Source organism: Halictus rubicundus, chromosome 6 (assembly GCF_050948215.1).
Source record: "Halictus rubicundus isolate RS-2024b chromosome 6, iyHalRubi1_principal, whole genome shotgun sequence".
NCBI classification, from domain to species: domain Eukaryota; kingdom Metazoa; phylum Arthropoda; class Insecta; order Hymenoptera; family Halictidae; genus Halictus; species Halictus rubicundus.
The window spans coordinates 5,901,794-5,929,579 of NC_135154.1; the positions used below are offsets into that span (position 1 = coordinate 5,901,794).

Consider the following 27,786-nt stretch of genomic DNA (forward strand, 5'->3'; position numbering starts at 1 on the left):
TCGCAAAAATAAACTTGAAACGATATCCATTTTATCTACCGAGGAAATGTTCCAAGTGGTAAAGAGCCAGCACGGTAGGTGGCAGCAAAGTGTTGTCATCCCGGGGGGACAGTTGCTAGGCAACAAAAGTGACGCGACGTGGCGGGTAAGTGACGATGTATCTACGAGGGCAGCAGGCGACGACGGCGACGGCGGTAGCGACGGCGGTAGCGACGCCGGTCCTCCGAACTTGAATTAATATATACGAGAGTCCAAGAATATCCTCCGTGAGCCTCGGGGTAGTCAGAGTCAGGAAGCAGCCGGCGTCACCACGGTGACCCTCGACGAAGCTAGGTTCGGCCATAACATCGAGATTCGCCTGCTGCCGAGTGTCGAGAGTGTCGAGAGTGTCGAGTAGTCGAGACAGAAGGCAGAAGCGGGCCTGAACTGAACGCCGTGCCGCGCCGTTCACTCGTGTTCACTCGTTCGCTGATTCGCTTGCTCGACCGACCGATCGCACGCTCGTTCTCTCGTTGGCATTTCTTCTCGTCTTCGTTCTTTTTTTTTCCTTTTTCTCTCTCTCTCTCTCTCTCTCTCTCTCTCTCTCTGTCTCTGTCTCTCCCGTATTTTATAGGTTGGCCGCCGCGCCGTATACACGGCCAGCACATGTGTTCTTGTACTTGTACTCGTACTCGTTGATAGCGCGTCTAGTGCAGATCGTAGAAAACCAGCAACCAAGCCATCGGTAAACCGGTTTCACCGCAACGAAGCGGTGACCTCCTCGTGCTCGAGAATGCTTTGAACTGTGACAAAAATTCTTTGCTTGCGTTTAGAGGAAAAAGTCGTCTCGTTTGTTTGGTGCGCGTTGCAACGGAGCTAACCACCCCCGCGTAACACGGGATATTCCATAAAGATCGGAGAGTACCGTAGGGAGTGTGATGGACGAAGAAGAAATCGACGGCGTCAAGTCACCCATCAAGAGGCTGGGCTCCACACGGAAGCTGCTCGTCTTCAATAGTAAGTTGCAACTTGCAACCACGCACTTTTGCATCTCTCTATCCTCTCTTGCTCTCTTGCTCTCATGCTTTCCTTTTTCTTCCTCCTTTTACCTGAAGAGAAAGTTTCCTTTTTCCAGCGGCCCTATTTATACGTATAATATGTACACCGAACGCGAGCAACCGTTGTAAACGATTAAATACAATGTAACCTCCGTTGGAACCGATTCGTGCGTACGCTTTGGTCATTCGAATATGCATAATCGAAATTGTTTTACACGAATGACGCGTTAGGCAGCAGGGTTTCATGTTTTTCAATGCGTTCGACGTGTTGGAATCCTCGAGCCTCTCGTAGACTGTATGGCCGACAGATGTTTGAAATTTCGTTAGAACGTGCAACCCATGGACGTAGACTATTTGGACAACATTGCGAAGTAAAGTTACGATGCAATCGCGTTTATACGTAGAAAAATGAAGGAACATTTGAAAGTCTTTAAAAATAGGTAGCGTTTGTTACGGTGGGTGATTATTTGTCTGGTCGCGTGTAATCGCGACGGTACCCGATAGAGAGAGGAACAACGAGGTGCTTGCACGTCTTCCAGTTGAAATGTTGGCGCGGCAGCTTGAAACTGCCCCGTCTGCATATTAAAGTCGTGGGAAGCACCAAGGATCGGTTTCATGGTATTCTATATTCTCGCGAAAACTCGCATGCCAGCCGCTGTTAAATATCATCTTTCTATCACGACGCGGTTATTCAAACACGGACGACGCGTTGCGCAAACGTGTTGTTTGCACGGTCGAATAATGCGCGTGCATCGTTGGAAAAACATGAGAAGCTATTGTTAGAAAAATTACAGAATATTGATCAGAGTGTCAAAAGTTTCCTCCCCTTCCCGTGATCGTCGGTGTGTGTACATATCGCGTGAAACGTGCCCGGCATTCTTACAATTCGATTCAATCGAAAGTCTCTGGAAGAACGTACATCGACTGCCCATCCCTACTTCCGTTTACAAACGTTCGAGGTTCGTTTTTATTTTGTTTTCACGCACGCCCCTCCTCGGACGCCGATCCCTCATCCCTTTCCCCCTAAATGCACACACGTTCAACGGTTCAGTCATCGCGCTGGATGCGTATCTGTGTTCCTTGATGGCTGGTGGAGCGCATGCGTACAATTCCGTTGTTCACCACGGCTGCTTCCACCGCACGGAGTTGCTGCGTGTGACTACGACTGTGTTCACCGTTTCCTTTATGCATGGCTTTTCAATTTATAGTCTCCTAGTCTGCAACATTGTTCGTTCCAACGCCGAGATCGATGCTCATCCCCGCCCAAATTGTATAAACTGCAAACGCGCGGTCAAACGAACAATGCATTCGTTCGTGGACTTTGATCGATTCGATTTTTCGAGTCTATAAATAATACCGTCCGAACTTTCGATCTAATTTTTTTCGGACAATAAACCATTATCGAACGGCAGGGAAAATATGCCGCGAAAGAAGCTACGTTTCCTTTGTTTGCGCGCGAACGGCCCGTAATTTTACTCGATCCGATCGGTAATGTGATCCTGGATGAGCGTAAAAACAGAATTCGAATTGCTCCTATCTTGTATTTCACCGATGTACAGACGCTTACCATAGAAATTTCGAAGGCATATTTGTTTTAACGTTGTTACAATAGAAACCGATGCTTCCTATTCGGCCATGAGAAGCGGTTATCTTTCCTAGTACTTTCGCAATTCAATTAGAAAGAACGGAAGAGTGGATAGAACGAAATAATTCGCTGCCACTAACAAATTATTAATAGATGTAAACGTATATAGTAAAATCGATTTATATGCCTGGTCGAAATCGAAATTCAATAGTTCTACCTCCGAAATTAAGTAACAGATGACTCTGACTGCACTACGATACGTAACATTTAGCGATTGATCGTGATGATCGAACCAATCTTTTATTGAAACTATACAAGAATGTAAAAAAGGGATAATGTTTATATGGAACGATTGGTTTTGTTTCGCCCATCTATACGCATCTGCGACGCGCGTGAATCATTTTAAATTCGAGTGCATCGCATTTGGTACCATAACCTCTAAAATGATTCTGCAAAACGAGACAGCAGATTTTTGTACATCGAACCTGCTTATCGTGCGAGTACATCTTGATAACAGTTAGTTTCAGGGATTTCCTTATTTTTCGGCGGTTTACCGTTGTCTCGCGTTAATATTGTATGAAATTTGTGTCGATAAAACGAGCAGTTGATAGAAGCGAAAAGTTAACGTTTCGCCGTGCTTTCGCCTAGTGTTTACACGAACAAGAGTGATTTTCGATCGAGAGAAAACAAAAGTTTTGGGAATGTCGCGTTAGCGCGAAGAGTGGTTGATCAGTGGAAAAGGTTTGCAATAATTTATTACGTGCAAATGATAACGATCAGTTCGTAACCGCGCAGACAGAGCTGCGAGCAGACGCGAGCAAAAATAGTAAAATTTTATTTTAGACTATGATGCAACGGGGGATAGGGGCAAGAACAATTCGCGTATCTCTCTTTATCGATCGAAAGAACAATTAATCGGCAATATCAATGTACTTATCAACGCGTAACAGTTGCCAGTCGAAACAATCGAACTTATGACAAACAATCCCGGAACTTGATAACGTCCGGACACTTATAAATAGGTTTCTTACATACCCTACGTAAAATGTCGGCAATACAATGTATTAAGTATGTTAACGTTGACATTTCTCTTGCCTTTGATCTCCTTTTATCCCAAGTATACTAGGAAATCTTATTATCCGATCGCAATGATGATAATTGCGTTCCTAATTTTCGGTGGACACGTAAATGAACGCGTAAAAATAGCTCGGTACATAAACCAGATACATACATACATACATACATATGTCTATTGTCCTTCTAGAAGGACGATCGTAAGATAATATTATTTCGAGATTTCTGGCGGGAAAGTTACCTATCGAGTCGATTAGAAAATCACGTTCTTTTAACCCATTAACGCCCAAGAATTTTTTTTAAAATAAAATTAATAAAACACACATAACTGTACTTAGATATTTATTAGAAGTAAATCCATATATGAGAGTAATAGAAAAAAATAACAGGAAGCGATATATACAGTAACGAGCAAAACTGAGCCTACACTATTTGAAGTAACATAACTTTTTAAAAATTAGATCAAATGACTTGAATTTTATTGAGAAGTTAGAAGGATTAGTTTATTAGACGAGGTGTAAACAATTTTTTAAAAAAATTTGAATTGGTCGGAATCGCAAAAGAAATAGTAAAAGTTGGTTTTTTCAGCTTTTTTATCTGAGCCTGTATTGAAAATTTAATGAATGTATTTGATTCGCTCGAATAAATTATCCATGCTGAAAATTTCACCGATATTGGTTAATTCGTTTACGAGTTATAAACGATTAAAAGTGCGATTTTAAGTCGAAAATCGTGAAAAATGGCAATTTTTCCACTTTTAAGCGGAAAAAATATATATATACACATATATATGCTCAATCGAGTACAATGGACTTATGAATGGTGTTGGATGAAACAGTCTCTTTCAGTACACAATGTAACCTTACACTTAATACATGCCCATCTCACCCTCATATGACTATCGTTTCTACACTATACTGAACGGATATCAACAGAGCGAACAGGGACTCGCAGTATACCGGACTGTAGAATCAAAATATGTGCGAATATCTCATTTATGCTCGGTAAAAAAGAAATAACCATTAGTAATACAGCTTTCTACGTGTTTAGTGAGTACTTGCAAACGATGGACAAAACATCTAGTCAATCTTAGATGGCGCTGGAAGCAAACAAATATAATCTTGTTATCCTGTACTCAAGCGAGTACAATGGGCGCTAATGGGTTAAGAAGAAAAACTGGCAATGCAGTTGAAAAAATGGAAGCAAATGGTCGAACGAGCGAGGCAACGCGGTCGTCGGCAATGTTGCATTCGATAAAGTGAAACTTATCTTTAAGCTTTCTATAAAAAAAAAAAAACAAAAAAAAACGGGAACTTGACCAACTCAAAGGATAGAAACTGTTTTGTTTGTTAAAAAGCGAACGAAGGAAAAGCGCGATTGGAAAATGGAAGGGGTGGGAGCGTGACGGCGTGGGTGGCTCTGGGTTAAATAACGGCCACGGCCGTGAAACGGACTGCGGTATGTTTGCATGTAAAGAGAAGAGTAGTCTTCGGTCGCAAGCGGACGGGACGCGATGCGAGCGCGAATGGAGGCGACTAGGCGACCAGGCGAGACTGGCGTACACACGGTGGACACGCGCACTCCGTTTGATCGTGTCGGCAGAGTCACAGTCACAGTCACGGTCACGCTTCGAGGGTTGAACGAGCGGTCTATATAGAAGAACGCAACGCGGTGGGAGAGCCAGCCCGATCCACGGTGCATGTACATCTCGAACGGCGCAACGAGGACAGAAACAAAAGCTATAGCGCGGGTAGCGGGTAATGCTCATTGATTCCCCTACCCAGCGCACCGGGCACCTCGCCCCTCTTTCATCTCCGCGCGTCCCTCGTTATTTCATCTCCGTCCGTAATCTATTGTTTCTTTCCTCGGATTCTCGTTAGCCTTCTTCCACTCGACCAATTTTTCGATCGCGGCTGATACGATATCCGTCAGGCAGCGCCCCGTACCGTATATGTATATACTCACATATATTACGCGATTCAGTCGATTTCGAAACGACCGGTGCATCGAGAACGCGCGTCGCTGATAGAATTATTCGAAAATTCGTCTCGGTTTCTCCGCGTTTTCGTAGATTCTGTAGAAAGTTTCCGTTAAATCGACTCTGCGTCGAGAGAGCCGCGTTCTCCTTTCTTTTTTATCTGCACCGGCTGTGGCTCCGTTGTGTCGTGTCGTGCCGTGCCGTGCCGTGTCGCTGCGTCGCGCGCGCACTGCACCACAGAACTGTTCTATCAACCGTGAGAATTGCCGTTTCGAGGACGATCCAACGACCAGTGACGGCATACAATGGGAAACGCGGAAACTGCATAGGGAATTGAAAAATATCGCGGGCAGACCGTTCCGCGCTGTTTCGTACCGTTTTTGACCGACGCCTTTGGCCTGTCGAAACCGCTGAATACTCTTTGGATCATCGGATACCCCGATGTTGGCGGTTGAATGGAAAATCGAGTAATTTCCCAGAGCGGTAATAGATACTCTTGCTATTCGATTAGTGGTCGTCCAGGGCGAATATATCTTTTATATTCGCGTAAAATCGTTGGTAGAAAGGCGCGTGTGTATGTCTGTCGCATTCCGGCTTGGGCAGGGTAGAAGAATCGAATGCGTTCCGGAGGAGATGCAGGCGCAGGGGGTGGCGACCGGCGAGTCGGCAGAGAGGAGCCGTTGAGCCTTAGCTCCGTCAGCTCTGATGGGAACGAGGGAGAGCGAGCGAGTAACGACGGTGGGGCGAGTACGTTCGAACGAAAGCAGTCCGAGTCCGAGCCGTGGCGAAGCGGGACGAGGTGAGACGAGGCGAGAGAAGCGAGAGAAGCACCGGTACAGAACCGAGAGACGGAGCTCCACGGGTATAGAGGTAGAGGTAGAGAATCGGCGAGCCAGTCGGACAGAGTGAGAGAGTACGTGTACCGAAGGGAGAAGGGAGGCTGCCGCGCGAGAGCTACAGAGAGAAAGAGAGAGAAAATCCGGTTGCCTGGCGACGAGCCATCTAGTTCGATCCCAGCCACCAACCGACCAGCCACCCTCTGGTCGCAGGAGCAACGAGAGAACCCAACTACCTCGGCTTTCCTTTCCTCCTCGTTTTCAAGGAACTTGGACAGCCATCGTTGCGGACTCTGCCACCCTCTCGTTGCGTCGTATTTTCCCGTCTTCCGAGTCCTAATCCGAACCGAACCCGTTCGGAAACTGGCAGACTCCTCGTCTCGACTATATCGTTCCGATGTTATAGATTTTGGCTAGTCGAAGGATAAGTGCGCGGTTTCAAGGCCGAGAACGGTCGGTCGAGTACGCTGTGCGTGCCGAGTGCTGGTGTGCCGTGTGCTGTGCGCTGTGCCGAAACCGAATTCAAACCCGAGCCGTGCTATCTTCTTGCTAGCCTGCAAAACTGTACGTACATATTGCTCTACCTGCCTGTTGGACGCGAATCACTTTCTACGTGAAACGCAGCATTGCCGGCGAGGATGAGAATATAGGAGGATCGGTTTTAGATTTGTCCGAAAGGGGAACGACAGCTGTCTTGGCGGCGAGAGAAAGAGAGTGTGTGTGTGTGAGAGAGAGAGAGGGAGGGAGAGAGAGAGAGAGAGCCAGCCCACAGACCGATCGAGGAAAAAATAAAAGCCGAGTGGTGCGCCGTGGCGTGGGGTGGGGTGGCGTGCAGTGCTGTGCCGTGTCGTGCCGTATTCTGTTCTCTGCTCTGCCGTGCTCTGTTGTGCTCTGTTTTGCTGTGCCGTGTCGTACAGCAAGTCGAAGGGTGTAGCGCATAGCGTGTAACGAGCACACATGTGTAAAGAAAAGCAGAGTGGGACGGTTACCAGCAAAATGACGAGAACGGAGGTGAAAGAGAACCGATAATCGAATAGAGGAGACACGGCGATAACACCGCCGCGGATAACGACTATGAGATGATCCGATCTTCGCGATTCTCGACACACTACCATCGTGGGCCGAATACTCGGTGCCCTCTGACGGCGTACCATCGATAAAGAACCGCCGGATACACCCTCCCGAACAAATCGTCACGCAACGAGAGACACGCCAGATCGTAATCGGGACCGACATCCTTCCGCCTCAACGATTGGATCGATGCCGATCGTGTCCGTAGAGATCGTTCGATTTCCTGGCCAATGGAAAGGAAGCTCCACGAAAGTTTGCGTAAAAAGTTGTAATACGAGCTCGACGTGCCGTGGAAAATCTGCCGGTATACGCATCCGGTGCTTGCGAGCGGATCGAGTCGCAGGATCGATCTCGAGTTAATTCGCGTGTGCCCTCTAGGGATATTTTCCCAGAGAAGAGGGTAGGGAGAACCGATCGTAGACCGGTTGGCGACGACGTGCAACGTTGTCCCCTCTAACGGAGCCTTTACACATCTTATTTTTTGTTGTTGTTCTTTTCTCTTGCACGTTGATTCATCGTTATTCCGCTTCGTTGCCGAATCGAGACCCACGCCTAGATCGACAACATGTTCCAGTGCATTATACAACAGAGAAACGGATGGATTCATCCTTATAATCCTGACACGAAGGACGTCTTTCCAGGTATGCTCCGGACGGCCCTCTTCTTTTCTTACGTTCGATTCTACCGTGCCAAGTGTTCAAAATTGTAATTATTATACAATCGGAAGATCGAGATAAAAAAAAAAAGATCGTGATAGCTGCTGTTGTAAATATGTATGTATAAATTTGTTAATCGTTTAGCTGATAGTTGCACGAGTTCTTTTCAGTCGTCTACCGGTTCATTCCTCGCGTGTTTCCTCGCTCACCGTATCATCGGATCACTATTTTCGTGTTTCCACCGTACACGCGGACATATGGTTCATACGATTCATTTTTCTTTCGTTCGCTCGCATCGTACTTTTTCGTTACGAACTGTTATACGCACCGTATCTTTCCAACTCCCGCTAGATATTGTCCGAATCTTTCGTACAAAGAGACTTTAGTTTTTATCGAAAAGCAAGGCACAGAGCAACGTTAATAAAAGTCCCGTTTCGTCGCACGATAAATCATACCGCATCCGAGGTTCACGAACACGCTGGAATTACTTAATGTATCTTTGTTCGACGAGCCGATATGTACGTGTTCGATATGCGTTACCATATGGCGTACCGACGGTGAAGCACAGTTTCCGGTCGCATGATACCCTCGGTATCGCGTGTCCTATCCTTGGAAAAATCGGAAGGTCTTTTAGGTGGCTTCGGCGACGCCTGTAACGCTTTGTCCCGTCTCGCGATCGAGTATCAGAAGTTTTCCAGCTCGAACCGCGTTCTCTGCCGCACCGGTTCGAAGCCCGATAGTTTTGGCGCGGGGCGGCCTAGGTAAGACGGTCGCATCGATGATCGAAAACAACATCGTGGTTCCGATCGTAAAATCCACGGCTAACGGACAATACTGCTCTCGCAAGAGGGCATTGCGCTCCCATTTGGCTTCGCGTTGCACCGTTGTTTCTGGTTAACGCACACGCGACCTCAACACAATTACAGGCCGTCGGTCTGCACCAGAATCGAGATAACGAAATGCAAACGGAGCCAACGTCGCCATAACCGTTTGACGCTTCCCTTCGAATCGCGCAGGAAGGAAGTGGATAGGAAAATGTTGCGTTGGATACCAATTTCCATGTAAATCGCGCCATCCAGGATTCTTCATCCTCTCGCAGTGTCATCTTGGTTATTACATAGGTATCTTTGTCGTATCGCCATGCCTCTTTTCCCGAGCTGCACGGTCCTGAGTCCTGAGTCCTGTGTCCTGTGTCTCCGTTCACCGACAACATAGATAGAGAAGCAGAGCGATTCGAAAGTTTGTCAAGTATGTTATAAATTATACTATTAGGAAAATGGGTCGATACTTTAGGGACACCGTGTATACCGACATGCTAAAAATGTCGCAGAGACAAGGTGCCGTACGGAAGAGCTTCCGAGTGTCGTGTGTCAAGAGTTCGAAGAAGGGCCCTGCACCGATACGCCCGGGACCGCCCTTACGATCGGATTTGGTAACTCTCGCCTGGTAGAAGCACGAGAGTTCTGCTACTTAACCTAAATTTGCTAATTACGTGTCGGCAACTCGAATCCAATAAAGATTTCGCTTACCGAGTGAATCCCATGAAAGCCGCCGCGCCGTGCACGTTCGACAAAAAATTCGATCGATCGATTATGTTCTTCGACGATTGCAAACGCAGCGAATCTCCTGTTGTGCTTTGTATTTTACGAAATGTCCATTTCACCGTCTACGTGTATCGCACATACGTACATACATAAAATAAACGATGGAAATACTCTCGCGTTGATTGTTAGGATCAAACACTGGCAAAGCACACAAAGATGTTGACTCGAGCGATTCATAGAAGTCGGGGACGTTCATCCCGTTGGAAGTTGTACGTACCGCGTGTCTATCGTCGATAAGAAAGGGTAGCTAATCGGTTGGATGGCGTTCGCGTCGGTAATCGGGAAATCGACAGGATAAGCGATCCCGAAAATTGGTGCGGTCTCTCGGTCTGGTTGCGGCCGCTGCTCGTCGAGTTTCGCGTATTTAGTCGAGAGTCGCGCGATGATTCGCTCCCGTTGAACGCACACGAACGCAACGTTAAGACGGATGCGTGCATGTGCACGGGGCGGGGGGCACGCGTATCCGTGGCAATACACACGGCGTACAGCCAGTAGGCGTAGAGAGGAAGGCGCGTGCGTGTAGAGCGTAGGCCTTGTTGGCAATTGTGGTTAATTTAACGAGAGTCGAAGCAACGAGTGGCTGTCGTTGCTGGTCAGTTCGCGCGGCCGAGTCCTTCTCGACTGGTGGTCGCGACCGATCGACGAGTCGACGATTCGAGGATTCTCTCGCGGTCGTCGAAACCGCGCCGCCATCGCGCCAACCAACCGCCACCGTTATTTCCCATCCAGATATCCCCCAGCGTCACCTCTGGCTTCGTTCGACCGATGCGAGCAATACTTACTTATTCTCTCCTTCGAACTCTACGTTTCCTTCTCGCATTCTGCTCAGACTGGACTGTGGTGCAGCGACCGAGTCGTTCGTTTCTAATCGTTCCCGGTCATTTCGCAACGAACCACGGCCTCGACCGACTCGAAACGAGTCGACGCCAGCTGCCGACGCGGAACGATCTCTCGATTCCTTGTTCCGATCTGTTCGGCTCGTGGTTTTTCTTTCCAATTCGCTGATTAGAGTGCGCACGCGCGATACCTGTACTACCGCGGAGTCGTTATCAATCAATTCATCGAGCAAATATACAATTCGATCAACAATTTTCAGGATTGAATGAACTTTGTATTTTCTTTGGGAAAACTGTGTTGTTTCGCCAAGTCGGTAAAGTAGATCGCACACAAGCGAAGAGAATCGTAATGCCATAAAGCTCGAATTAATACCGATATTCGCCACGGTCTGCCCCTCTCTTCCCTCCGCGCCCCCCTTTGAGCTGCCTTCTAATAAATCAGTACTCGCCGATCAGTCAGGTAGTCGCGTTCCGAGACGAATCGTGCGCGAACGAGAGAAAGGACGTTTCTCGTTTGTTCGTTGTCCCGCGTCAACCTACGAATACCGAGCTCGTCGCGCGTTCCTCTCTCCTGAACCGTTGCTGCTCCTGCGTGCCGACATTGTCCGTCCGTCAGTCTATCCTGTCGTCTGTCGTTAACGAGATCTCGCAAGACGCGTGTCGATAGTGTGGTGTCTCCGTAACGCAGTGCGCACTACGTCTACGATGATCCGTCGATCGACGGTTTGTTCGGTTTGTACGGTTTGTACGGTTTGCTCGGAACGATCGAGCGAAACTTTGCGCGACTCGTTCGGCAGACTGGAACTCCGCGAGGCGAGTGGTATCGCTGTGTAACGCCAGCTCTGGGAAACCCGTCTGGAATCGGTGTTTGGTAAATACAGTGTCGAGCACCGGAGTTTCGGAATGCGGATCGCGCTCTCGAGCGAATTCATCGGCGTTTGTCGCGGTGCGCGTCGAACGAGTCGTTGGAAATCCGAGGTCGATAGCAATCGAAACCCGTATCGACGACAGGCCGAATAATCGACGCGCAACGGAAGCTGATTCGAAAAATCCGCGACCGATGGAAATCGAGACCGTGGATCAAGGAACAAGAGGACTATTTATAACATCTTTCCCCCCCCCCTGTAAATCCCGACTTCTATAGTAATGTACGAACAGCGAAATCCGACGGCGGTAAAGTTTGCATAAGTCGTCGGAATTTTTCGTAGCTGTTGTCGCGAAATAGTTGGACGCGACTAGCTGGAAAATTAGACCGATCGTCGACAAAAACGAGGATCGAATGGAACGGTGGACCCGTCGCGTCGGTAGAGGGAACAGTCGGTGGAACTACAGTCTACTACGACACGACGCGACAACGACAATGTTAGGTTGCTCGGTAGCTCGCCAGGACAGTAGCGTAAACAGTAGCCCCGTTCCGTTTATTTGACCGTAGCAATCGCTGTCTAAGCGGGTTTCTACCCGGTTGCAATCGACGTTTTCTTCTTCCGTTGAAATACGCGATAATATTTTATCGCGTTGTTCCCCGTCACGGGACCACTCGACTTCGAGCGTGTCGACGGTTTTTTTGTTGTTTATTGCTCGCGTGTCTTCCGCGAGTGTCCGGTTTCCCGTAGTTTGCACATTCGTCGTCGCACCGATAACATTTTTAACGGTACCGCGCGACGGCTGCATGCTTTGTTGGAGATTTTATGCCGCCGAACCCTGTCATTTTTTGAGACGCTCTTCCGACATGCTTCGAGCTTAAGGGGGCCGGCATGGTTTGAAATCCATATACGTATGCAAGGGTCAAAATCTAGACAAGCTGCCGCTTCAATATTGCAATGAGCAGTTTAGAAGTGGTCAATTGTGTGTTTCCTAAAAGTCCAATCGAATTTCTACCTCACCGTGGAGTAATTTGTAATATTCGGCAGATAATTCGAATTCTGAAGCAAGTATGACGTCACAAGATGGCTGCCGCTGAAAGATTCTCTTAATTTCGAGAGATTTAGTGTTCGTATCGGAAAAAAAGGCTCTATACAGACGTAGCAAAGACATGTACAAACACGGTGGTATGCATTTTTAATTGATTACTTATTTAAGACGTAAAATGTCTAGAAAAAAGGCACAGGATAACATAGCGTGACAATCAAGGCCAAATGCCTGCCGGCCCCCTTAACGCTAGAACGACCGGAGCAGTCAAAATGACTGGTTCCTAATTTTTTCATCTACAATTACTGAAATTGTAAAAATGTTTTCATCGGAAATTTTTTAACGAACCTCTTCATTGAAGCACATATCACAATAAAAGTTGTATGAAGTCTGGGCACAGTCTTGTCACTGTTACAAAGCAATATACGTCAGTCGCATTTATTGCTCGGTCGTTCTAGTGTTAAAGATAACGAACGAGTATTGTGAAGCGTAATATCGATTCGATCGGATCACGAAAGAAATTGCATTTTCGGTAACCGGGACCGAGAGAATTCACGCGTGCGTGACACCGGCTGTCGAAGCTTCAAGCGGGTCGAACGAAACACCGCACCGTGGAAAAAGTACATCTCAATTTAAGGGCAATTGTGTCTAACAGACCACCGTTCTCGATCGACCGTGGGCGTCTGCTTCGTTGGCGAACGAACGAACGTACGCACGCACGCACGCACGCGTGCATGCACTAACGAACGCATGAACAAACCCACGGACAAACTATTTTATTCTATCTTGTATCGTTAAACGCTGCGCAGCTTCCCTTTCCGGTATTAGCCCTACGTCGCGTTGCTGACGCGTTCGCCGATAGACCGAGAATTACGAGATTGTTACGCTCGGAACCCATCTTCCGACTCGTGCGCCATCGAGTAGTCGAACCTATCCGAATTTTTCGAGACAACGTCCGTCGAAAGACGTTGTCAAAAACGGCCATACCGAAAGGATTCGACAGATTTTGACATTCCCGTACAATGTAAAGATTTTTCATTGAACTTGCAATTCGACGACTCATGAGGAGTGGCTTTCGGGAGAGAGCCGTGTCCAAAATGAATTTGTTCCCAACGTTTCGCCATCATTGCAGCTGGCTTCATCAGGGGTGAAGACACTCTGATACTCTTCACCCCTGATGAAGCCAGTTGCAATGATGGCGAAACGTTGGGACCAAAGTCCTTTTGGACACGGCTCTCTCCCGAAAACCACTCCTCATGTGTATGTACATTCCAGGCCGTGAAAGCATCAAATCTACTATTTGACGACTGTTTATACTCGTACGAGAAAAGACGTTACCCGTACGGGGGTAACTAACGCGTTATCGTTTTATTTATAATAGAAGAGGGAGAAGATGGTGTCCATTTGTTTGGTTTGAACGGTAAACCGTTATGTCGTACGCGTCGTACATGTGCGACTGCCGTTTCCCGTGAGAAATCGGAGCGCCACGTGTACGCGACGCTGTGCTGGTAGCAGCAATCGCGTTAACGGAACGGAAACTGAATAGGGTGTCCAACGCAACTGGGACAAGCCGCATCTTCGAAACGGGACGAAACAGATTTTAACGAGGCAGAATCGAAACTTGTCGGACACTGTACACATTCTCATTGTTGTATCGCGTACTCGTTGTTTTTCTCGATTTGCCGAAGCCCAGCGGAAATTACCTCTGCGATCGACTCGGTGTTAGCGGATAATTGCTCGCGTTACGATGACTAAAGCAAGAAACGCGTCTAGCAAATTCCAATGGTCGTCGGCCGGTGCGAATGTTTTTTGTTTCGCGAATGCGAGTGTTGTTCGCGTCGCGTCAGTTCGGGTCGAGTCGAGTCCAGTCGAGTTGATCGTTTCTACATGATCGTTGAACAGGTCAACGCGCGATACATACATAGGAACAAGCGACGACAATATCAGATTTTAGATATTGCGAATAGTTGTTCAAACTGAATTATGCCCGCTGCTTTATCGGGTTTCGCCCACGATGAACGCAACTCTACGCACATGACGCGCGATAAACCGAGAAGTTCGGTATAGTTCGAGCGACATTTTTGTTCGACTCGAGATCTAATAAGAGTCGTGCCGGAACATTGAAATTTCCGTTTGATTTCCGTTTGTGTAACAAGCTCGAGTTTAATAGGAACGCGTTCTGCGTGTCGGAGGCGTGCACAACGCGTAGGTACTTTGCGATCGTTTGGCCATTGGACTCTCCTCCGTGGCATAAATGGCCTATTAAGCCGGTACTCGAAGGCAATTTAAAAATAATTCTCTGCATAGCCAACGCGCTGTGAAAACTGTGTCCGTTGCTCTTTGAAAACTTTACGCAACAACGTGCATCGTTATCCGAAGCCGATCGGAGTCGATAATCGCGGAGCGTAAGCTCGCGATACGCCAACTTACTGTACCAGGGAGAACAGAGAGAGAGAGAGAGAGAGAGAGAGTTGCATTCTATTAACAGAATCCTCTTTCGAGCTATAATGGGCGCAGGAGCTCCGAGGAGCTGCTGTTGCACTTTTTATGTCACCGAGCATTCAATTTTCTCTCGCAACAATTCAATCGTTCGATCGACCTTTGCGCACGTTGCTACCCGACAGACGGTTGTCTCGGAAAACGAATTTTAGAGCGGTGCAAAAGTCACCGGGGTACTCGCGTCCGCCGAGATGCACACCTACTTGCAACGAACGAGTCCGTTTCACCGAGCAACCTTGATTGCTAGCGGATATTGATACTCGTCTATGCGATCTCCGTTGGGATATCTACGGCGTATCCATGTCCAAGCGTCTCTATGCATGTAAGGCTAGAACGCGTCGAGAGCTGCTTTGGTCGTTTTGCTTTTCTCCGTGACGCAAATATGAAAGGAATCGAATGCAAGGGGACGCGTTTGTAGAAAGATTTTTCAAATTTCTGCGTTCGTTGTCGTAGATCCTCTACTTCCTTGCTCTTGTTCCTCCTCGAACGCACGTTCGGTGTTTTCATCGGTCATCGTCATCGCAACCCGCATTATTATTTCTCCCGCAACGGATCGGCGCGCCAAGACGCGCATGCTCGAGCAGACTAGCGCGCGCGATTAGATCTCGCGCGCCGCACCATCTCGCCTCGCGAGCTCTCCCGATTAGATTACTTTCTTCTCCCATTTTTTTCATCGAGCTCGTTCGACGTCATCGTTAGCCGTCATTGTATTGTGCATCGAGCACGGGCAACGAGCGCACTTTGCCCCGAGAGCTTCCCGGATCGCCCCTGAGGGCAAACGACGTCGACGAAAGATGAGACCCCGCCGATCTTGCTCTCGATTTCGACGGAGTCGAGAGTCGAGAGGCCGGAGTCGAGAGCCGGGGCAATTGATCGTGCCCGTCGCTCGATGCGCGTCGTTGTTGCATCGTAATCCCCGCTACTGAGCAATCTGAAATTGACCATGATGATATGTGTACTATGAAATTTAGATGCGAATCTCCTGAAGTGATCGAGCTACACGGGGACACGTAACCCGGCGCACGCATCGAAACGAAACCCGAGAGAATTTCGTAAAATGGGAATAACGCGAGCCTGTCGATAATACGCGACGGATACGTGAACGGAATTGCGGCTCGCGCCCTTCTGTACGCGCAATAAACTTGTGTCTTACGATCACAACGAGATTCCCCGTGCACGAGGATAGGAATACCCGTCGACCGACGAGAAAAGAAACCGGGTGACAGTGAGAGGGGGAGAGGGAGACAAAGATAGTGAAAGAGAGGGAGAGATACCAGCGAACTTGACGGATAACGCAGAAAAATGTTCAAACTCGCCGGACGCCAAGAATGGGAAGCTTTGACGAAAGGTAAATGGCGGCTCGGCCATGCTGTCCGCTCGCTCGTTTGACCACCCATTGACCTTTCTACGAGGATGTTTCCCCGATTTCTAGAAACTCTCCGCGAACTACCCTAAAATACGTTTTCATTTTGTCGAACGTTAGACGGGTCGAGTCGAGTCATTTCGAAAGGAACCAAACACCGGAACTATTCGTTCGGAAAATCGCGATCGGAACGACCGGCTACATGCTAGACTAGATGGTTACTTTTTCTTCTCTTTTCAGTTGCCCAGTTTTTGCGTTCGTATCACGAGTCTCGAAACTTGAATCGACACAGCTATTCCTCGCCGGTCGTTGTTCGTTATCTACGATCGACGAAGATTGTTCTTTCTCGAAAGTATTATTGTTTACGAGCAACGGATCGCGTTGCCAACTTTGATCGGAGCATCTTGAAAAGTCCCCTAAAATATATTAGAAACAGTATCCTCTCCGAAAGATCTCGGTAAAAGTTGCTGTCTCGGTTCAAGTTGAAACAGTCTCGGGCGTTTTCGTAGGTTGTTTCGAGTTCGAGCATACGGCGGTAGGCGTGCGTGGCATGATTCGTGCGTGCGTTTCACCCCCGTGAGAGCTCGAAAATCTCTCTTCTTTGCTCGAGGGATGAATCACGCCACGAAACTATGGAAAATCGATACGCCAGCTGCGATGGATACGTGGTCGGCGACGGATTTCGCTCGAAATTTCTTTCGGCTGGGTGTTGGTTTCCGACAACGAGATACATATGTTGAAAGACGCGAAGAGGCATGGTATTACATACTCGGAATCGAACGTAACGTTAGCGCGAAGCAGCGGATCATCGAACGATCATACGAAACGAACGAAACAAACGACGAATTTTCACCTGGCGAACGTTTTTCTTTCCTCTTGCAGACATACGGCTACAGCTGAACGAACAGCTGAGATGTCTCGACGTCAGGATGGAGGCGCAAGTCGCCCTCGTCGCGGAGCTTCAGGATTTTTTTCGAAAGAGAGCCGAGCTGGAGCTCGATTACAGCAAGTCCCTCGACAAGATGGCCAGAAGCATACAGCTCAGGCACAAGGAGCAAAAACAAAAGTATGTATAATATATGTGTATCATACATTGTATATGCATGCGATACACGCGTATACCTTGCTCTTACAAAATGTCCGACTCGAAATTCGAATTTACTAGCCTGTAGGAGGGAGCGGGGTACACGTTCTCTCTCTCTCTAAGCTCTTTGTACAGCTGTTCGCGTGTTTTTGTGTCCCATTTCGATGGGCCGATTTCGACTATTCCGAGCGGCGCGACTCGATTTTAGACTTTAGACGCGTATTCGGAGCCGGCGGTAAACTCGAACGATTTTTAGGCGAGAACAGTGGCCACTGTTCTCCAGCTACGCTTGCTGGCAGCAGCTCATCAAGGAGACCAAGTCCTTGAGCAGGGACCATGCGGCGCTTTCGGAAGTGTACAGCACGCACCTCGTGGGCCGTCTAAACCAGGTGATGGAAGACGTCCAGCGGATATACAAGCGTGTGAGTAGACCCGCTTAAATATTTCAATGTTTCATGTTCTCCGATTTGTCCAAGACGAAGCTCGCGGTTACCGTTTCTATTCGAACAACGATCGCGCGAGACCTTTGTCGTCGTCGCAACGTACATTGTCTTTCGAGACGGTCAACTTGTATCGATATTATCGACACTGTAAACCAACCGAGATATTATTGGATCAATGGGAAATAAATAGCCGTTTGAACGTGTTAAGGGGCATCGCGGGCAGCACCAATTGTCCTTGTTACGCGAGCACCAATTCGTCCGGTCGACCGTGGAATCGATTCTCTTCGGAGCGGATCGAAATCAGGTTCCAATTTTGACCACATGCTTTTGTTTACATGCCTGTTATCGCGCATCGGTATCCAGCGCAGCGTGAGATGTCTTGGGCGGTTTTGGTCTCTGCTCGCTGCTGCCGCGTCCCTGAATTTAGTAACCGTATACCGTATACCGTATCCGTATACCGTATACCGTACTCCATAAACCGTATACCGTACTCCGTATATGTACACCGCATTGTAAGTTTCCGAACATATCTTTTGTCGCGCCGCGTCGGTTCGTTTGGCAAACGTTTCTGGTAAGCCGCAACGCGTAGCACAGCGATCAAACTTAGCGTGCCTAAACTGTCTTAACGTAACTAACGCGGTACGCCTCCTTGCGCGTGATCGCGGCTTGCCACCTCTTTCTATCTTTCTGAAAATCGGAACGACAGTGTCGGATCCCAAGAATTGTTCGTATCGATCGAAATTAGCAAGAATAACGCGTTCCGATGAATTTTCAGTGCCGTGAGATAGGCTATGAAACGCACGAGGAAATCCTGCGGGTGTTGCACGAGCTCCACACCACGATGAAGACGTACCAAGCGTACCAAGCAGAGTCGAGGCAAGCGGAAACGAAGCTTCGCGTCGCGGAGCAGCAACGCAGCAAACTAGAGGTGGCGAACGCTCCGCCCGAGAAGCTGGCGCGTAGCAAAAAATACAAACTCATCGAAAAGGAAGTGAATAAGGTAGGCCAACGAGGGGACCAAGACCAGGTCTGGGTTAGGATTCGACCGTCGACCGTCGACCGTCGGCGACGCCTGACCCTGCTCGCTCCCTGCTCCCTACTCCCTGCTTCCTGCTCCCTGTTTCCTGCTTCCTACTCCCTACTCATACTCCCTACTCCCTACTCTCTACTCCCTACTCCCTGGTTCGTGCTCTCTGCACACCCGGCAGAGTTTTGCCTTTGCTTTTGTCGTTGCAACCCACGAATACGAATCCCAGACCGAACGAAACTCCAAGCTGCACTCAACGTCCGCGCGCTCTATCGATTTTCCTCGCGCAGTTCCCTCGTTGAACGCTCGTTACTCGCGTCCTTGTCTCCGTCCACGTTTTCTTCTCTCTTCCTTTTTCTTATCCTTCTTCCTCCAGTTACTTTCCTCCAACCGCGCCCGTCCCTATTCACATCCGTACGCTCGTTTCTCCGTCGTATAAACCGCACGAAATTTCATTCATTTACTACTTCGAAAGATCCCGCCGGTCGCGTTAATTTTAGAATCTCCCTAGATCCACGGCACACGCTGTACGTTTCCGGTCCAAATTGAAATCTTTTGCATCAAAGGTCGTGCCGCGCCGTTCACAAAAATAGAACTTTCAAAGTGCGCCGGGGGCTTCTTCTCGTTTATCGAAGCTGCTCGTGAAACGGCACGGCGCGGTACGCGGCGGATCAACCTTTTCGCCTTTCCGCGTAAACGCGTCCGCCGGGTTTCCAAAGCTATCCTACCGTTTCGGAACTTTTTCTTCTATCCGTTCGATATCGTTTGACTACCTTAAATAACCGACCGCACCTGGCCAGATTGAGAACTCGACGAAAAGTCGGGTGAAAATGCGTTCCCATAGCGATGCTTTCACGGCTCAGCGAGGCAAAGATTCGCGTTTGCATTGAACGGGCTCGTCGAGTCGAACGATCCCACGCACAGGGTAGAACGGTTTGGTTCCCGCGCGCGATCATGCTCCCATCGTGGGACGCGATCAGAGAGAGAGAGAGAGGAAGAGAGCAGCTCGCGATGCAGCGCCCGCAACACAGACGAGTACTTAGCGAGACGAGACGAGACCAGACGAGATGAGACGCCGTACCGCGCCGATTACAATTGATCGAACTGACCTGTATTCGTTTTGATTCGTTTCAGAGGAAGAACAAGTACCAAGAGGCGAAGCTGAAAGCGTTGAAAGCGAGAAACGATTATATTCTCTGCCTCGAGGCCTCGAACACGACGATACACAAGTACTTCGTGGACGATCTGTCGGATCTCATCGACGTGAGTTGCTACCCGACGTTGTGCCCTTCATGGAAGAGATATAGTGTGGTCGTAGAATCGATCGGCAGCTGAAGTACTCGTGTTTCGGCCACTGGGACGACACGACGCAAGCGACGGAAGTATGGGTGTGAAAGGTCTTGGGCTTCGCTCAGGGTCGTAGGAACTAGCAAAATCTGTTTCGATTGTTCGACGTCTTTTCCTTTCTTTCCTTTTCTTTTCTTTTCTTTTCTCTTCTTTTCTTTTCTTTTCTTGCCTTGCTTTGTCTTGTCCTGTCTTGTCTTGTCTTTTCTTGTCTTGTCCTGTCCTGTCTTGTCTTTTCGACGCGTTTATCCATTATACGTACCGTGTAGCGATGTTAAGCGAACCGCAACAATACGAATGAGACGTCATAGTATCAAAATATGTTTCCGTGTGTTTGACGTGCTTTCACGGATCCCTTTTTTTCGGGTACCTACGTTGGCACGCGTGGCATTAAGGTTCGCGGTGTATCGGGGCGAGAATAAGGTCCAAGGAGTCAAGTTTACGACCACGCTATAACATTTTCTACCGGGAGTAAATTCTGGTTGGCGTAGTTTGGTTTCCCCTTATCGGAGAAATTGCGTGCAAACCGTACTAGTTTCGACGAGCCTTAAAAGAGCACTACTGAACTGGCTTCTCGATAGTATGCGGATGACCTACTACCCGCTTAAAGAACAGTTACCGGTTATCGGTTACCGACCATCGACTACCCACTACCGACTACCGGTTAACATCGAGCAATTTGATCGTATCCCTTACGAACTGGTTAACCGGTCTTTACCGTGTAATGTTTCAGTGCATGGATTTCGGCTTCCACAATTGCATCGCCCGCGCGTTACTGATGCACTGTAGCGCGGAAGAGGGCAGACAACGTTCGCTACAGTCCGGCGCCGAACAGCTGTCTGCCTGCGTCGGTGCACTGGACTCCAGGGCGGACAAGCAAAGATTCCTCGAGTCTCACCATTCCGCGTTCATGATCCCGAAAAAGTTCGAGTTTCAAGGGCAACGAGGAGACGAAGTAACTCTAGCGAGATTTAACGATAAAACGATCGAAACCGTTTACGGCGTTGGCAATGGTAACGACGCTCGCTCGTGTTCGCAGGCTCCCGAACCCGAGTTACAAAAGTTGTTGCACGCCGAGATGGAGCAACGTCTGACGCAGCTGCAGCTGAGGGTGACGACGTTGCGAACGGAATCCGAGGAAGTTTGGAAAACGTTGGAGACCGCGGAGGCCAGCCTCTTGGAGATGTTGACGGCGAAGGACTACGATTGCTCGAGGTATTTCGGAGAGAACGCCGTGCCTACGTCGAGGCCTCCGGAAACCGTGCAAATCAAGCTCAGGGCCGACAGGCAAGAAACCGAAGAATTCTACCTCACGGTGAGTTAGACGAAACGAGAAACGAGTATGGGGAGAAATCGCTGATGCCTATGGTTTTTTTTTTCTTTCTTGTAACGTTACAGAAATTCAGGGAGTATCTGCTTGGCACCTCCAGAATAGCCAGACTAGACGCGAAACAGGAGTACATTCGGCAGAGTTTGCTAGACGGCTCGACCGCGAGTCCGAACCCGTCGTTGTCGACGACCAAGCAGAAACAGGCGCGACGGAAACGCATCGGCCGGCTGCAGATGAACGGCCAGCCAAAGTTGTTCGGCGGCTCGTTGGAGGAGTATTTGGAGAGCACGAATCAGGAGATACCGTTGATCATGAAGAGCTGCATCAGAGTGATCAACCTGTACGGTCTGCATCATCAAGGGATCTTTCGGGTATCGGGATCTCAGGTGGAGATCAACAATTTCCGCGAATGGTTCGAGAGAGGAGAAGACCCGTTGGCCGACGTGACCGACGCGTCGGACATCAACAGCGTGGCCGGCGTGTTGAAGCTCTATCTGAGAGAGCTCAGAGAGCCCCTGTTCCCCATCATTTATTTCGAGCACCTCATGGAATTGGCGCAGTTGGAGTCGAAGCAGGAGTTCGTCAACAAGATGAAGGAACTGATTTCGAATCTTCCAAGACCGGTTGTGATTGTAATGCGATATCTGTTCGCGTTTTTAAATCAGTGAGTATTCTCTAGTCGCGCGACCGGCGGACGCCTATACCAGTTGCGTTGTCATTTTTCGCGAGGCTAACCCAACGAACGAATGTTTTCGCAGCCTTTCAGAATTTTCGGACGAGAACATGATGGACCCGTATAACCTGGCGATTTGCTTCGGACCCACGTTGGTACCCGTGCCCGAGGACAAGGATCAAGTACAGTACCAGAACCAAGTGAACGAACTGATCAAGAACATTATCACGTTCTGCGAGGAGATATTTCCGGAGGACATTGGAGGTACTCAGTACGAAAAGTACATCAGTAGGGAACCGGACGACGCGTAAGTGTACCTTCTCGAACCGGACGCGCCCCTCGAATCGTTTCTCGAATGATTTCTTTTTCGTCGACAGCGACGTGGGCGACTCGCCGACCGACCAGGTCCAGGAAGACATGGACTCCGAGGTGTACCCGTCCGAGGATGGTGAGTGCGAGATCGATCTATGTCGTACCTTAGGAATCCAACAGTGCGCGATCTACGTTCCTTTTGTGTATTCCCAGAATCGGAAAACCTTGAAGCCACAGCGCAATTCGATTTCAATGCAAGGTCCGAAAGAGAGTTAAGCTTCAAAAAGGGGGATACCTTGACTCTATACACGCAAGTCAGTAATGACTGGTGGCGAGGTGCCTTGGCTGGTAGAGAGGGGCTTATTCCCGATAAATATATTATGATCAAGATAAAGTAAGTGCGACTCAATCACACGCAATGGCTGATTATAATCATCGAAAATGCTTTTTAGTGTATTAGCAAGCATCGGTATCGCGCGGCGACATTTCTGCGACAGCGACAAAGGAGTCATACCATAGTAGCGTACTCTCGATCTCGTCGTGATTTAGCTGCTCGCTGTATCGAATAACCCGATTTTTCCATCATTTCGCGTGGTCGTTCGTAGATCGTTCATGCACGCGCGAGCGAAGAAAACCCGCCGCCGATTGCGAGAGTTCTCGAATCGGGTGATCCTACTTTTCCTACTAGCAGCGAGCATCTATTTTTCGATTGGATCTTGTCTCGCGCGGCTGTCTGAAGATTGTTCGATCGTTTGTCCAGGGACGAGGAGCGCGAGAAGGAACTGTTGAAGTCGTCCAGCGAAGAATCGATGAGACGACGAACCTCTAGCTCGGCCGACAGCGTTCTGTCGAGCAACAATTCGCCGCTGATGGGCCCCTCCGGAAATCCGTCGACGTGGTCCTCCGGCATCGCGTCGGACGTCGCATCCGCCACGGCCACGGCTACGGGGACGCCGACGCCGACGTCCACAGCTGGGAGCGCGACCGGGGCCTCGGTTACAACCGGAACCGGAATCGGAGTCGGAACTGCAACTGCGACTGCAACTCCGACTACGAACGCAACCGCGCTCGACAATACCGGAAGTAACAGCAGCGGCGTTGTCCCGACGCTCGTCACGAACGCCGCGGCCTGCATCTCGTCCACGCAGCCGATCATCAGTCGAGAGGTATTGGAAACTACCGTTTAGTACGAACGCTTGTTCGACTTTTATTTTTCTTCTTCACGTAATTGGTTTGCTTGTGTACATTTTTGCGACGCACTCGCAAAAGACTGAAACTCTAGGCACAAGTGCTGCATGGCTGTGTGTTGCGCTACAATCTCGAATCGGTTTCCTTTTGAACGCGACGGCATTCCCGACCAACGAGAGGCTACGTACGTGTCCACCATTGGGGATCTCGAGCAATTTCTTAGCCGATGACGTTCGATTTTAGTTTGGCTTTCGCTTTCGTTTTCATTTTCATTCTCGCAGATTCGACCAAGCAGAATAAAAAAAAAAAAAAAACCACAATACGCCGAGCGTGAAGTGGTTGGTCGCTGTCTCTCTGCATCCTCTACTATCGCCGTCGTACTATTCGTCTTTGGCGATAATGGCAAGTGGTGCGCGGGTATAAACTTCAAAGTAGAAAACGTGTTCCACGTAGTTTTCTCGTTTACCGTTGTTTCCGTCGTTTCGAACACTTTGACCCGGCGTTGCTTCGCGGAGCAACATCGATTAAAAGGTTGCTCTTTGGTTCCGTTGGTGGAAACATAGCCAAAGATCGACTGTTGTCTTACTCTTTGTCTTGCAAAGACCAAAATTCGATTGTCATTGAACTTTTCGAGTCGTTCGATAACGAAAGGACAAAGAAACGTAGAAACTGTAGACAAGGGGTTGAAGAGCGGACTCTCGTTGGGCTGCACGCGTTTCGCACTTTCTGCAAATTTCGGCAAACTTCGGCAAATTTTGGCATTGCTTTTGTTTCGCAAAACGCGGAAGAGATCTATCGGTCGCGAGCTATATCGAGTATCGCGTTCTATTGGGTACGCGGAAGAGGCGTTGACGCGATTTTCCAAAAACCGATCAGCGTCAAACGAATTTCGACTACCTGATAGACGTCGACTTTGAAACCGATCGAAGATCGAATCGTGCGACAACGGAATACGGGGGGGATACACGTTAAGAATACTTTGCACCGAGACGCTACGGTGGTAATTCGACCAGCTGCGATGATTTGTACGATACATTTGTAAATAAAATAGAAATATATACGTGTTTGTCGCTGCATGTGCCTTGGTCTCTTTGTCTTGCGTCGCCTGTGTCCTTTTTGTTTTGCGCGTTGCGCCTCACGCGTTTCTCCGTTGACGCGCGCGCGCGCGTGCGGCATTCACGATTTTGTTTCGATGTTAATAGTGTGGGATGGTTGCTGTTTTTCCAGATATACGTTTAGTCAGCCTTTAGTTCGCAGGATTAAAAAAAAAAAAAAAGCAAAGTTTCGCGTACACGTAGATAGTGGGCGAAACGGACTAAAAACTGTTCGATAAACCTACTGGCAAAAAGAGAGTGTGTCCGTTCGTGTGGTTCTGTCGTTTCTGTGTTTCTCGTTTCTCGTTGAAGGAGAGCGGCTCTGTTTGAGAACGGTTGGTTGGTTGGTTCGGTTCGTTTTGCGAATCACGTTTAGCATTCTGTAAAAGCGATTTCAGTCTGTAGACGAATACCGAGATGGAATGCTACTCGCACAGGCTACTCTACTTGTCCAGCGGATGTTCTGTCGGCTTAGGTGAGTACAGAAGCGTCGTCTCAGCCCCAGTCCAGTTAATATTAACTCGGTTGCTGGCATCCTTAGAGAGATAGGTATCGACGCAGAGCTGTTTTCGTGTTCGTCATGCTTGCACATTCATTCCCACGATCATATTCACGGTTTTACGAGCAGTTTTTAATCCTACCTCCAGCATATTAATCCGTGCACGAGTTTCTTTTGGGCGATCTCGACCGATCTTGGTCGGTCGCCGCCTTTACGCATCTCCTCTAATTTTTCCACTAACACGGGCAAACTTGCGTTCGGACTGTCTCTCTCTCTCTCTCTCTTTCTTTCTTTTCCCACTCTCCCTTCTTCTTTCTATTTTTCCACTGTCTATCGTATCACAGTATTCTTTTGCTCTATGTTTTTCTTCTTCCTCGAACTCATCCAAATTCACGGTTCTAGTATCCGATCGCGAGATCAACTCCTAGAGCGTACGTCGACGAACTTGTTTCTCTCGAGACAAGGGTTTGTGCCTGCGTGTATGCTCTAGGCGTTGAAAGATCGCAAGATCTTTGCGCAAGAGAAATATCTGTGGAAGATTGAAAAGCCACCCCCCGTTCCATGTTCATTTTGTAACCAGACCACCCGTCGCTTCGAAAGCTTCTGATCGCGCGCGAGCTCGATTTACGAGATTGTAGCGGAACGAGCGTCACCTTGAACCGTGAACCTATTTTCAGGAATGCGCGTCTCGAGCGGCGAAGATATCCACGCCCGAGAGGGAAAAGCACGCGTTCGCATCGGAACATCGGATCGGAGGGGACGCCGCATCGCCGGCGACGGAACGAGCCGACAGCGAAAAGCTATCGAGCTTCGCCGCCGAGTCGTCGACGCAACGGCCCGGCGAAGAAATCGTCGCCGAGGAAGCGGATCGCGCGGGATCGATCATCGGCCAGGAGACCGGTTCGAAACGCGGGACGAGCAGGAAGCAGCACTGGAAGTCCCAGAGCATGGGCGAGACGGTACAGCAACAGCAACAGCAACAGCTCCACCATCAGCATCAACATCAGCTACAGTACCAGCTAATGGTCGGGAATTCCCTTCAGGGAACGGGGAACAACGCGTTGTCTCAGCAGCAGGAGCCACAGGAACAACCGACGTTCTCGGCGAATCGGGAGCTCTGGCAGAGACGAGCCACGTCGCAGACGCAATTGAATCCTCCGGTGCCGCCGAACAACAAAATCTATCGTAGCTCGCAAGAGTTTCGCGAGATGCGACAAAAGCACACGCCGGACCTCGTGATGGATTTGCCGTTGTCGGCGCAGGACGCGAGCAAAAAATCCGCCTCGTCGAGCAGTCTGAGCAGCTCGGACGAGGAGACGCCGGTGCAACCTTCTCGCGCCGAAGCGGCCACCTCGCCGACAGGCGGCCCGGAGTCGCCCGACATGAGCACGGCCGCCGAGCGGTTCGCCAAGCAGAACCAGTGCACCTTGAAGAAAAACACCAAGACGAACCCGGCGGACACTCAGACGAAGCTGAAGCGAGCCGCGGACGCCGAGAACGAGCCCGAGCAGGAGCCCGAAGAGATGATCAGATCGGCCAGCTCGAATCAAATCTCCTCCTCGGACTCCTCGATGCCGTTGAGGTCGCCGCTTCCGCCTCGATCCAAGATCGAGCCGAAGATCGTCGCAAAGTTCGCGGACATGCACCTGACTGGCGGCAGTCAAGTGTCCTCGTTCAAGCCCCAGGTCAAGGTCAAGCCGACGATACTTAGAAAACCAGTGCTGCCGTTCCCGCATCCGCACATGAGTCCCGAACTCGCGAGGAAGATTGAGAAACAAGCGCAAAGCGCCGAACAAACCAATTAATCCTCCGATCATCCTAGCATCGTCCTACGATCATTCTCCGGTCACCAACGATTCACCATTCGACTTTCCATTGACCAGTTACTCCGCCCATTTGCGAGGACTCGACGATGCGCGTTAGTTGCTCTATCCGAGAAAAAGAAGAAGTCAAGAAGCCGGCCAGCATCGTTCCTCGATATACATATAGACACATATATACTTATACGTATACGTATATACATATGCATACGCATACACGTATATAGTTGGTGGACAAGACGCGGCTCGTCGAATCGACGGCCCGACGACGCGAGAACACGAGGACGCGAAATGTTCGTTTCGATGCGGCGAGTCCTCCCGAACCCGAACCCGAACCCGAACCCGAACCCGAACCCGAACCCCATTCTCGTCGAGATACCCGACTTTCGAACATATTAGCAAACGAGCGACACGAATTTCATTCACGATATTTTCCGTGACACAGAACCGAACCCCGAAATCCCGGTGGAGCTTTTACGATCGCTCCGAGAAATTTTTCGAGTTCGATAGATTTTGACCACCAAC

At 49.2% G+C, this 27,786-nt stretch overlaps 1 protein-coding gene across 9 annotated transcripts; it reads left to right on the forward strand.

Moving 5' to 3' along the window:
• Positions 1-197: 197 nt before the first annotated feature.
• Positions 198-27,540, forward strand: LOC143355087 (SLIT-ROBO Rho GTPase-activating protein 1). 9 transcript variants are annotated; one of them, XM_076789581.1, is made up of 14 exons: positions 198-724; positions 813-996; positions 17,330-17,513; positions 17,788-17,953; positions 18,750-18,974; positions 20,136-20,264; positions 21,079-21,300; positions 21,385-21,660; positions 21,744-22,339; positions 22,434-22,655; positions 22,726-22,796; positions 22,874-23,054; positions 23,421-23,826; positions 26,119-27,539. In XM_076789581.1, exons 2-14 carry the CDS (start codon positions 918-920, stop codon positions 27,244-27,246), a joined length of 3,885 nt encoding a protein of 1,294 aa, XP_076645696.1. In that variant the 5' UTR covers positions 198-724; positions 813-917; the 3' UTR covers positions 27,247-27,539. The 9 variants fall into 9 exon arrangements, with proteins under 9 accessions (XP_076645696.1, XP_076645697.1, XP_076645705.1 ...); XM_076789582.1 differs by having other exon boundaries at positions 198-333; XM_076789590.1 differs by adding an exon at positions 25,341-25,417 and having other exon boundaries at positions 198-996; positions 26,119-26,599.
• The last annotated feature ends 246 nt before the right edge of the window (positions 27,541-27,786 follow it).